Here is a 12,335-nt window from a genome sequence, read left to right on the forward strand (position 1 = left end):
AAGAAGGAAAAAGCCACACAATCTGTATGGAATTGAAACACGTTTCTTATTAAACAGGACTCTATATGAAACTCCTGAGAATTTTATAGTAAAGCTTAGATAAATATTTCATGTAACATCTTAAGATGCAATCATTTTTAGTAATTTTAGCGCTCTGATTTCTGTTTGTTTTCAGATTTGAAAAAGCAAACATTTTCTATGCTGATTTATATCTGGAAGCTGCCAATTGAGCTCCATTTCATAAGGCTTATCTTTATAAATAAATGAAATAGGATAATAAGGAGCAGCCCTCCGTACTTTCTCGTCGGTCGCTTTAGACAGAAGCAGTGTTAAGAGATCTTCTCTTCCTCCTGAAATGTAAACCTCGGTCTTTGTATTATAAATGCCCCGTCCCATCTGACCCCTAATTTAAGCTGGCCTTGGATCCAAACATCGCCTTGCTCTCCTGCTGCCTCAGTAGGCTATCTGGAAGCTTCTAGGTTCCCCTGTGGAGTCGGCAGAACCTGCCCCCTCTCGGCACCCTGCAGCGCTCGGGGTCTTCACCTGACTCCCAGGGACTCGCACCAACCCAAACTCCGGGTTCTCGGAGCTATTTCCCAAACAGCCCTTTGTTCGTTTGCTAGTTTGGTGGTGAGCTGTTCCTTAGAGGCGTGTTTCGATTTGGAGAGCACTTGGCCTGAATGAGTATTTCATAGCTTATTCCACATTCTTGCTTGTGTTTTGATATATCAAAGTCCTTTTGATACATAGCATGTGCCGGATACTCTGCTGGACACTGGGATGCGGCAGCGAGCGCACATCCCTGCCCTCGTGAGGCTCACGTCTTCGTGGCGAAGAGAGGTGACAAATGAGACGAGGGAGACGAGGGCAGGTTATGGAATGTGCTGCGGAGAAAACGCGTGGGGGTGGCGCGGGCAGCACCCGTGCCGGCTGGCCAGTCAGGCAGGCAGCGGGAGGGTGAGGAGGACAGCTGTGGGGGAGCCGCTCGTGACCCCCAGGAGTGACCAGAAGGCCGGGGGCCCTGCAGGTAGGGAGCAGGAGAGAAAACCACAGGGGATGCGGCCAACGCGAGGAAGTCGACGCCGCCCGCGGGTGATCCCCGACCCCGCGGTCAGGGGTTGGCCTTGTGTTCCCAGGATGGATCGGAAGCCCGGACGGGTTCTGTGCGGGGGAAGGATAGGCTCTCATTTCTTTTCTTTTCGTGTTCCTGATAAATTGTTCTGGCAGCTATGGGGGCGGGGGGTGAACAAATGCAGGGAAGGAGCAGAACAGACAGTGGGGCAGGGAGAGACGAGTTAGACCGTGGCCGTTGTGGGCAGAGGAGGCAGTGGCTGGGGAGCTCGTGTGGGCAGGAAGATGGAGAAGAGGCGATGCGTTTCGAAGGAGACACACCAGGGTGCGCTGCTGGCTGGATCGCACACAGGAAGTCGGGGGAGGGAGGGTGGCCTCGAGGGCCCTGACGTGAGCCATTGGTGGGTGTTGGTGCCATCAATGGACATGGGGACACCACGGGCAGAACGGGTTTGCGAGAGGAAATCCTGCTCTGTTTGGGAACAGCGGAGCACATGTCAGGAGCTCACTGGTCTGCACGCTGGTTGGGAGTCAGGGGGCAGCAAGTGCAGGAGGAAGCTGCCATGGGCCTGCGCCTGGCAGAGGGAGGGGCGGGAGTCTGAGGGATGTGCATCCAGAGGTGAGGAGGTGAGCAAGGCTCGCCCGGAGGCGGTGTGCGCAGCATGGCCACCCCGGCAGGAATGGAGCGCTGCCTCCTGTTAGGGGCCTCACCCGTGAGATGTGTTAAGGTGACTTGCCTTTCCTCCTCCTCCTTTCCGTAGTTCAAGTCCGTATCCGCTGGGTTCCCGGAACCTCTAACGAGAGTTCCGAGTCGGGACCAGGGCAGCCGCACGAGAGGCTCCCCAAAGTCCTCCACGCTGGGTTTTGGTCTTCGGTGTTTCTCTAGGGGACTCGCACGGCGCCAGCCTGCCCCCTCCCGTCTTCCACACCATTCTTTGCCCTTGTTTTCTCCTGCATTTATACGTTTCCGTTTATTTTCCTGCTCAGGTTTTATGGCAGGCACACAAAGAAACCCTCAAATGTCTCAGTATGGACCTCAGCAGACAGGACCGTCGATGTCGCCTCATCCTTCTCCCGGAGGCCAGATGCATCCTGGGATCAGCAGCTTTCAGCAGAGTAACTCGAGTGGGACTTACGGTCCTCAGATGAGCCAGTATGGACCACAAGGTAAGAAGGGAGAAAAGAGAGGAAAAAAGGTTTTCCAAATGCATTGCAGCAGGTTGTAGAGATTCTGTTAACATGTTAATTATTTAAGATCTGAGTATTATAAATACCTTTTAAGATCCCATTATTTGTTACCTGACAGATATGTGAGGTTAACGCAAACCCACAGTTCTTTAGTCGCCCATAATGATGGGAAGAATAATTATAGCAACTCTTCATTAAGCATTCATGCATCAGACGCCGCGGTAAGTGCTCTTCATACATTGTTATTAATAAAGGCGTAAATCCTGGTTTCTGTGACATAGTTCTAAATGCTGTTGAGAAAAAGACACCAACCTTGTCTTTAAAAGTTTTTTATTTAAAACTTGGGTTTTATCCTGTTGAATCCTGATTTCACCCCTCCCTCTCTGTGTGTAATTATCTTTACAATAACATGCTCACTATTCAGAAGGCTGTCATCCCATTAAATCTTCTCCCAGTTTTTCTTCAAAGTGCTAAATCAGGTAAATAGTAGTTCTAATTTTCCAATTACCAGTCTTACTCTTAGAAGACGGGATAAAGCCTGAAACAGACACGTCTTTCAAAGGGGAAAATTAGGCAGGAGTAGAAAAATAAGTGGAATCATGCCCAGATGCACTGTTTACATTCTGCCTTCCTGGAAGTCGATGTATGTTTTGTCAGATACATGTAAAATCCTTTTATCAAGGTTCTGACCCTGATATATGTATTCCTAAGTCACTTTTGGCAACAAGGCATTTGAATTCAGCACCTTTTTAATATTTTGTTTATTTAAATTAGACCTTAATGCCTACTTGAGAGAGAGTGAGATAATCTGGCACAATTCCCAGAGTTTCCCACTTCTGAAAATACCAGGAATATTCCTAGTGCAGCAGATGAATTCCCACGAGGGAACTGTAGTAAAATGTTTACACCTCCACAGCAGTCAGGGTCGCTGTGTTACAGCCTGGTGATTTCCCAGAGGCCTTTGCATCTAGTCATGTCTGTTGAGTGCATGCCTGCAGGCCAGACAGTTATACAAGGAGACCCAGACACGTTGTTGGCTTCTTACCTGCTCTTTCTCAGAAAAGCCTTCCTGGCTGTCTGATAGTACTTTGCAGTTTGAAATTGAAATTCTCTTGTTTTTTAATAATCTTTCCGAAGGAATTGAAACCCCTTCAGTACTACTGATGTAGCGTCATGCCCTTGCCTTACACTTCGTTGTGTTCCATGCCAACTGTTTCTGGGTTCGGAATACTGCATTGGAACCCCCAAGCCTAACCCTTTGTTCCGGCCCCTCCCTGCCTCCGTCCGTGCGTTTAGTCAGAGTGCCGGCTTCCCTGGCTGCGGTGTCACGTGTTTCTCACCCCAGCGAGCCCTGGGGTGTACGCCCCTGGTGGCAGCCCCATGAGTCACTCAGCCGTGAGAGAGGCTGCTGCCCACCACGCCCTCCCTCGCTCAGCACGGCGGCCGTCTTCACGGCTGGGTTTCTCTGGCTCTTGTGAAAAGAAGAAAACTAGTGAAAGCTGGGAGGCAGATTATAAAGTGAGAGGCACAGAAAATGTGGGTTTTTGCTCAGAATGTAACTGGAGACAAGGTCAGAGCCTTGTTTCCAGAGCAGGGGTCGCTCGCTGAAGGCCTGGGACTTAACCATTGAAACGCACGGGGCTCCGTGGAATTTTCCGTGCGTCTCCCCGCTCTGTAACGCACTCTTGCGGCCGTGTAATAGGGGAAGGAGGACTGCCCGATGGGTCTCAGTTTAAGAGCACAGAGCCTGTGAGGGTTTCATCCACACTGCTGTGTCCTTGGACAGTTGCTTACTCGGCGGGAGTTACTTCCCCTGGAGAAAATGAGATCATGTTACCGGGGAAGTTGCTTCTGATTCTAATGATCAGTGAGTCTAAATTTTGCTTCAACTCTGGAGCCTCTGATACAAACGCAGCCCAGGGGATCCGCCGCGCGACATTTTGGTTAGAGTAAAGAGCGTTTTTGTTTTGAGGTTTTTCTAAGGCATACACACTGAGTTCAGGCTGATATTAGAAACCATTTAAAATAAGAATGATAATTTCCATACTTGCATTTTCTAACTTTAAAGAAAACGTCTGTGGATCTGTGCGCTGGGTTCTTGCCTTTCCCAGTGACATCCAGCACCGTCCCCTGCGGGGCGCGCGCCCTCCGGGCTCCGGGCGTCCCGCTCGGATCGAACTGCTCACCATTCCTCCCCGTGTGGCCCTCTCCCCAGCAACCCTAAGTGACGGGAATTACGCTCGGAACGTGTCTCATTCAAGTCCATAAACGTTCTCCCCTTTGCATTTCTCTTTGCTGAGCCTTTGAAACAGTCCCAGATGAAGTATTTTTTCCTTGTTTCTTTTAACTCCCCAAGTGATTAGGAAAATATTCAGCTTGCGCCTTTGTGGTATACGTTTTACATCTCTGGAAAGAGCCACTTTCGCAGTGACCCACAGTGGTCATCGGTCTCATCTGTCTCTGTGACCAACTGTGTGACTTCCTTCTGGTTTGGTTTGGTTTTTAAGAGGTCTTGGGGCGGGGGAAATGCTGTACAATCTCTTTTTGCCTACTACTATCTTATTGTCAGGAACAGCCGCTCCAAAGTTGTTACTGGTGATAGCAGCCAACATTTACCAAATTCTACTGCGTCCTGGGTCCTGTTCTAAGCGTCTTTCACATGTTATTAAGTCCTTCATCCTCACATGCTGCTGTTACTCATGCCACTTGACAGATGAAGAAACTGAGGCATACAACAGGTTCACCAGGATACTCAGGGGTCATGCCAGCATTCAAATGCGAGCAAACGGGACCATTTTCTTAATTAATGGGAAGCCCATGTCATTATCTCTGTTTTACAAGTGAGCAGGTTAAGTAATTTATCCATGATCCCACAGCTAATAAGTGGCAGAGCCAGGGTTCCAAGCAAGGCCTTGGTGGGTCGTCCCCATGCCTTGGGCACCCCCTCCTCCCGGGCTCTTCCGTTCAGTGCACCACCAGTACCACAGAAGACAACCTGCTTGCCTTCAGGAAGCAAGGAACAACGTTTTGGAAATACATCAACAATACTGCAGATTAAGAAAAAAATTCATATGAAGTTAAGAAGGGGAAATTTTTAGATATGTGTATTAATACTATAAAACCTGAATTATTAAATATACAAGTGGGATTAAGGCAATCTAAATGTGTAAAGAATGTTTAATTGCACTTTATTTTATGAAATAGTACTTTTCTACCTTCAAGCAAGCACATTTAACAACTACTCTTACAAAGTGTTTGCAAGAGGGCCACAGGGACTTGCTTTAATAGATAGAAAGGAATTATGTAATTAACATGTTCATTATTAACAAATGAATGTGTATGGGAGGAAGAGAGCTGAAATCAATTTCACAAAGACTGTCTTAATTGTTTTTGTGTACTCCGGAACAGTGTCCGTCACACTGACTGTGCACAAACACTTTTTGCATATCTGTCACTAATTGTGAAAAATGAAGGTCTAGCCTTAGTTCTGCTATGAATAAGAAGCATTGCCTTGGGTGACAGAGTAAATCTGAGCCCCATTGTCACTCCCTCGTCTGGCAGTGGCCAGCCCACCACACTCAGCTGCACAGCCGTAGCCCTGGTCTTGTGCCTCAATTTGTATAATGTGTGTCCTAAGAAGCAGAGAACTCACAAGTGGGTGAGTCTGGTGAGCCTTTTATTTCTAAATTACATGGTAAAAGATGTTTTTCAGACAGCTTCAGGTTTTTTTCTCTAAAATAAATTAGGTGCCATCTGAAATCTTCCTTCTCCCTTTATTAAAATATACTTCTCATAAATTCAGCAACGGCAAACTTTAAATGATGCAGAGTTGAAATGAAGGCAGTTCCAAAATAATGAATTTCATGTGAATAATCTTAAAACGGTTTCAGTTCAAGGGGCACAATATATAAATGTCACTAGCTGGCGGCTCACTAGCTATTGGAGAGTCCCTCGTAGGCACATGGCAACCTCCGTGTCACCGTGACCCAGGACTTCAGTCTCCGCTCTTGTAAGTCCAGAGCCTCCATCCTCTGATAGAATGAAGCTGAATTCAGCCTCCCTCCTCCAGCAGTGAGATGTGTCTGCCCCATGGTTTCATTCTCAGCCCCCAACCCCAACGCCCCCCCACCCCCATCCCGTGCTCTTGTTTCCAAAGGTGGGCACAGCTCACTCCCACCCCCTCTTCGGCATGCTCGTTTTTTTCTTGAAACGGGTTGTAATACACTTGATGTGTTTACAGTTTTCTACTACCTTAACCTTATTTTATGGTTAAATTGACAGTACTAGACAGAAGTATTAATCCCATATTCTATACCGCTTTGTTGTTAAAGAGATAGTCTGAATATCTTACTAATACGAGAGAAAACAAATTAAAGTAAGTCATTTCATAGCTAAGGGCAGATGAATGCAGTCTTCTTTTAAGCATGACTTTTTCTCAACAGACTGATAATTGTCATGATTTTATCAAAACCTGGGAATTAGGACAGAAATGAAAATTTAAACTCTGAAGTCAACTTAAAATGTAAAGAAGAATGGAAAAATAAAAACATAAAGCACTTTTAATTTTGACTAGTATGAATCTAATCATTGTAAATAAGAACATTAACGTTGCTAATTAAAATCAGCAGCTCTCGAGAAGGCCAGCACCCAGTGCCCTCACAGAGGGCCTGCAGGTCATCGGTGGCCGGTGAACTCCGCCCCAGGCCTTGGCCCTGACGGCCCTGGACAGCAGGTAGAGGCGCAGGATGCGGACGTGCAGCCTTACTTTACGTCATGGCAGGGCGCAGGACGCCTTCGCCTGGGACTCCTAGCTCTGCCGGCGTTTTAGATGTTTGTTTGTTCGGAAAGAAATGGCCTGTGGAATCACTGCTTACGCACTGGGAGAGCCGCCCTGAGAGCCCTTTGGGATGTGCCCGGGCCATCGGCGAGGCAGAGCAGAGCGCTCCCTCCAGGGGCGTCATCCCCACGCCGGCTCCGGCTCCGTGGGCGAGCGCAGGTGCCCCGGCCGGTGACCGCCGGCCCTGAGACGCCTTCATGCTCCCCATAGATTCTACTGCTTTATGATAAATGTGGCTGTTGGGTTAAGATCACACCTTTTCACATTTGTTATGTCAGTGCTTTTTCTCATATTCTGAGAAAGAAATTGGAATAGCTGCATCATGAAAGTAAAATGTGGCTTATGACACAGTATCGAGTAAAAAGGTAATGTCACTGATTAAAGAGTTACCTTGCTAATATTGGAATAGTCTGTCTATTCCATGGCATTCCACCCATCGTTTGTAGCCAACAGTAATTACTGTTAGTCTCGGTTTTTCCCCACAGCGACCACCCAAGATAGATAATCTCGTATTTGACCCTATTTACAGGTGAGGAAACTGACCTTTGGGGTGTCAAGTAGCTTTCTGAAGGCCACATCTGCAGCAGAATGTTTTACCCCTTTTCCTTTGGGGCCCTACACTCTTCTTCACTCACTGCCGTGACGTCAGATACTGACGTCGGACTGGGCACCCCTGTCCCCTGGGCCTGTGTCTGCTGTCGGCCTCGGAGATGGTGGTTTCTGCAAAGGGCCGCTCCTGCTACCGGAGGGGCAGCCCGCGTGCACGCAGCTTGCTTCCCCAGGGTGGCTGTCCTCAGTCACCTTCTTGGGGGCGCCCCCCTCCCACAGTGAATAAGTTCTCCCGCTTTATTTCTCTTCATAGTGCTCAGCACCATGTGACATTGTCTCAAGCTACTTCTTTGCCTGTCTGATGCCCACCAGAATGTAAGCGCATTGCCCTTGTTCACTAGAGAGTCCCCAGCCATTCGCACGGAGCTGGCATGTAAGAGGCGCTCAAGGACTACCTCCTAAACCAGTGAAGACAGACAGTAGCTGGGGGACCCTGGTCCCCCATCTCTACCCTGCCCTGGGGCTCAGCAGCGATTGGGTTGACTAAATGCTTTAGAATCATCTTTGGGGAGTGAAAGTAAGGATTTGTTTTTTCTATTTCTCTCTGTGTCTATATTTTCTGCATTGAGCTTGTATTACTGTATAGTTAAACTTTTAAAGGAGTTAACTTTTATGACATATTAGAAAAAACTACCAAAGGTGAAATGATGACGTCAAACTGTAAGGTAATAGGTCTTTGCTCCTCTTCTACAAGCTTTGTGTAGTGGTCTTATTTTTATATTTTGAAGACTTTTTAAAAATGCATGTTGATCTAGGAAAAATATGATTCCTTATATATCAGTTCAAAAACGAATTATCTGTTTCCACAAGTAGTAGGATTTAATGCCCTCACTTGGGGTGAGTCAGCTTTCATTCTGAACCTGCGTGTGTGGTATTCTTAGCTACGCAGTCGGCTTCCCTCCCAAAGCAAAGCCTCAGGGAGCCGCACTGTGTGATCAGCATCGCATGGGGAGAAAGGCAGAGCTGGGAGAAGGTTTTGAATTATGTCTTTTGTTTTTACAAAGGAAGGATCTTACTTAAATATAGTAACCTGTGAAAAATGCTCAAAATCATTCGGCGTTAAGAAAATGAAAATTAAAGCCACAATGATCCTCACTACACACCTATTGGAATGGCTAATTTTTTTTTTTTTTTAATTGGCAATATCAAGGACATAGAGCAATTAGAACTCTCATACATTTTTTGGTGGGGTTTCTTATAAAGTTAAACATTCACTTACAATACAGCCCAACACTCTGATTTCTAGGTTTTTTTCAGGAGAAATGAAACATGTCCACACAAAGACCTGTGTGCAAATGTTAGCAGCTTTATTCATAATTGCCCAAAACTGGAAACAACCCAAGTGTCCACAGAATGGGATACTTAACTCAGCAACAAAAGGGAGCAAACTACTGATGTGCAACAATATGGCTGAATTTCAAAAGCATGACTCCAAGTGAAAGCAGCCAGACACAAAAGCCCACAAATGTACGACTCTATTTATGTGACGTTGTGGAGAAGACAGAACTGTAGGAACAGATCAGTGGTTGCCAGGCGTGGGAATGAGATTAACCACAACATGGCAACTTTTTGTCATGACAGAAATACCCCAAGTCTTGACTGTGCTGGTGGTTACAGGATTTTATGTGGTTGTTAATTGTAAGTAAATTCTAACTCAGTAAACCTGTCTTAAAGTAATAGTATGTAGTAGATGGCTAATTAAAAAAAAAAAAGTAGTGAAGATCTTTGGCTAAACAACATGATAAATGCATATTTGGCTCTAATTCACAAATATATTTGTGATATATAGCTAATTAGCCATTTAGTCTTTCCCACCCAGGGTCAACTATCTATTGTATGATTCGGGCGTCATTTTTACCTTCCATAGCAAAGGGGAATAATACAGAACCTTTCATGATCTCAAGTAATTGCTCAGTGACTGAAACCGAGAAGCAAAATTTCCTATGTGAGTGGAAACATTTAATAGTTCAATAAAAGCAGTAAGCTTAGAATATTGATTGTACAAAAACTAGCAGATTTAAATATTCTAGAGTCAGCTATAGACTTATTTATGACCCTCCCAAAATAGTGATGGTGGCTTGAATGGAGTCTAGCTCCTGCTTCCTCTCTCTGGTGCTTGAATCTAACTCCTGGTGGGTTGAAATCTGAATTCATTTGGTGACCAATTTTCCAAAGCTGGTGCGCCAAGATGAACCCACTTGAAAACTGTGGGCTCTTGGACTTGGCTGCGAGGCCCGTCCAGCTGAGGTGGGCTGGCATAGCATCTGCCGCCTCCATTGTGCTTAATGCTAGATCCATCTGTTTTCTGTCAAAGCGGGTGCCAGCCAATTACTAATCTATTAGAGAAACATGGAAATAAGATTGCACTTCTCAGTCCTGGCTTTTTCTCTCGTGTTTTGCTTGGCTTACATGTTCGGTTTTTGTTTATTTGGGGGAGAAAGATATGTTATCGAGTAGGCAAAGAGTGGGGAACATGAATTATTTTTCACTTTTTCCCACATTTTTAAAAGATGGGGAAAAGATCACATTAGTGGTTATTGATAACATGGTTGTTGTGAGGATGGTGATAGCGCTTATCATTTATCAGGTAGCTGTACTGGTCAGTTTCTCGTCTTTGCCGTCACTGTCATTACCTTACAGGTGGCCAGGCTGAGGTTCAGAAAGGCTCGGTAGCTTGTCCAGGGTTATGCCGCTAGGAAGTGTCAGAACCAGCCTTCACCCCAGGTCGTGGAGCCTGTGCATTAGTCACGGCTGCCTTGTGAGCCATTTAAAGCCTTAGAAACCATCCTTTTCTGGGCTGTGAGTTCAAAGAGGAAAGCCTTTAACGTTTCAAGGAGATAGAGCATTTCGGTTGTTCGATAAAATGCAGCCCCTGATCGCCAGTTCCAGCGAAGGTGGGAGCCCGCAGGGTGACAGCACTTCTCAGTCCCGACTGTGAGCTGAGCTCTGCTCCAGCTGTGACCTGAGCGCCACAAACTCAGGCGCCTCCTTCTCTAATGAAACCGCACTGTGGGCCTCATCTGCAGTAACCATGTCTGAATGCCTGTTTTCTAAAACAAGATTAAAGTGTTCTTTCGTTTCCTTGGAAAGCAAAGAGCACATATGTTCTCACTGCATAAAGTTTCTTACCAAACGTGTCACCCAGTGAGCGTTGGGGGAAGGTGGGAACTAGCTGCAGGGCAATAGGATGAATATGTGAATTAACTTCATGTGCATTCAAACTGTGAATGAGTTTATTTATTTTTAATAAAAACAAGAGCCAGAAAGGAGCACTAGATTTCACTGGCGTCATCAGATACCGGGGCAGTCAGGGCATGTGAGGTCAGGAGGGGGAGGGGAGTCCGCACTGCGCTCACAGGGCGGAGTTCTGACTGCTGGCCCGAGGACTACTGCCGCCACCTGCCCTGCTCTGTGCCCCTCCCCGGCCGGGCGGGCAGAAGGTGCCCCTGCCGCTGAGACGGCGTGACAGGCCTTACGTGTGGTCCCGTGGGATGGCAGATGCAGAAGGAATATAAGAACTGCTTACGAAGAATGTTGAAGTTTATAAACAGTGAATATTTTTACATTTCACGTGACACAGTGTAAGCTTGATTATTTCTGCAAAGGCAGAGTAGAGTCTTTTCGCGAAAACGCAGTTGAGTTTGAGGAGCCGGCCGTCAAAGCCTGACTCGTCCTGTTCCTTCTTCCTCTGCCCTTTGGCTTTTCAGTCGCACACGTTGCCAGGGCCTCACTCTGCTCTTCTGCTGCTGCCTTCCTTAGCCTTCCAGAGGCTGTCCGGGGTCCCAGAAGCTGCTGGCTTTAAGAAGTCACTTTCTGTGCTGGTGCAACACTTTATTAACTTGTCCCAAGATGGGTCTACAGCAGGGGTCAGCAGACTGTGGCCCACTTTGGCCCGCCGCCTGTGTTTGTAAATAAAGTTTTATTGGAACACAGGCAGTCCCATTTGTGTACACATCGCCTCTGGCCACAGTGGAGCAGCAGTGGCAGCTTAGTTTGGGACAGAGACCATCGGGCCCACGAAGCCTACCCAGCCATTTACAGAAAGTGTGCTCTCCCGCGATCTACGTGGACGGTGACCCGCGCACCATTTGCAATGAATAGTATACTTCACAGACAACCAAACAAGAAACTGCCGGTGATGTGCCTGACCCAGAGCAAGTAGCCAGTCGGTGTTGAGAAGTCTGTAGCTTTCTTGAAGATTTGTGGGGGGCGCAGCTTCCTGTGCATGGACCTAAGAACCCCTGGCTTCGTGGCCGTGGAATTACTGTTGTAGTAGCATGCTTCCCCCTCCAGGCAGGCCTCCCGGTGCTGCGCCCTCGGACTCACCTGTGCTCCCAGGCAGGCTGCTGGGCTGCGACGGGGCGCCATGTCGCCTCCGGCTCCTCAGCTCTAGAATGAGGATTGGAATAGTTGGGGCCTCTTAGCCTGACTTAAGGATTAGATGAATTAATACAAAGAACCTGGGACTGAGTTTAGCACATAGTTAATATCAAGTATCTGCTTTTATTGCTGTCCCGAATCAAGTCCAGTCTCAGCTGGAAACCCTGGCGAAGCTGCTCATCCCCAGAGTAAGCCCCAGGCTTGCAAGCCTGGAACACGGGGCTCCGCAGAACAGGTCTCTCCCCTCTGT

The 12,335-nt window shown here is 47.2% G+C and overlaps 1 protein-coding gene across 9 annotated transcripts in view; it reads left to right on the top strand.

Moving 5' to 3' along the window:
• Positions 1–12,335, top strand: part of ARID1B (AT-rich interaction domain 1B) — a 403,225-nt gene that overhangs the window by 328,041 nt on the left and 62,849 nt on the right. For all 9 annotated transcript variants that reach the window (XM_090280021.1, XM_090280013.1, XM_090280019.1 and 6 more), the window contains one exon: positions 2,059–2,238. In XM_090280021.1, the coding sequence (XP_090136147.1) occupies positions 2,059–2,238 (180 nt within the window). The remainder of the gene's footprint in view (positions 1–2,058; positions 2,239–12,335) is intronic.

The sequence above is a fragment of the Furipterus horrens genome, unplaced genomic scaffold, assembly GCF_987537825.1.
Source record: "Furipterus horrens unplaced genomic scaffold, mFurHor1.1.pri manual_scaffold_6, whole genome shotgun sequence".
NCBI classification, from domain to species: domain Eukaryota; kingdom Metazoa; phylum Chordata; class Mammalia; order Chiroptera; family Furipteridae; genus Furipterus; species Furipterus horrens.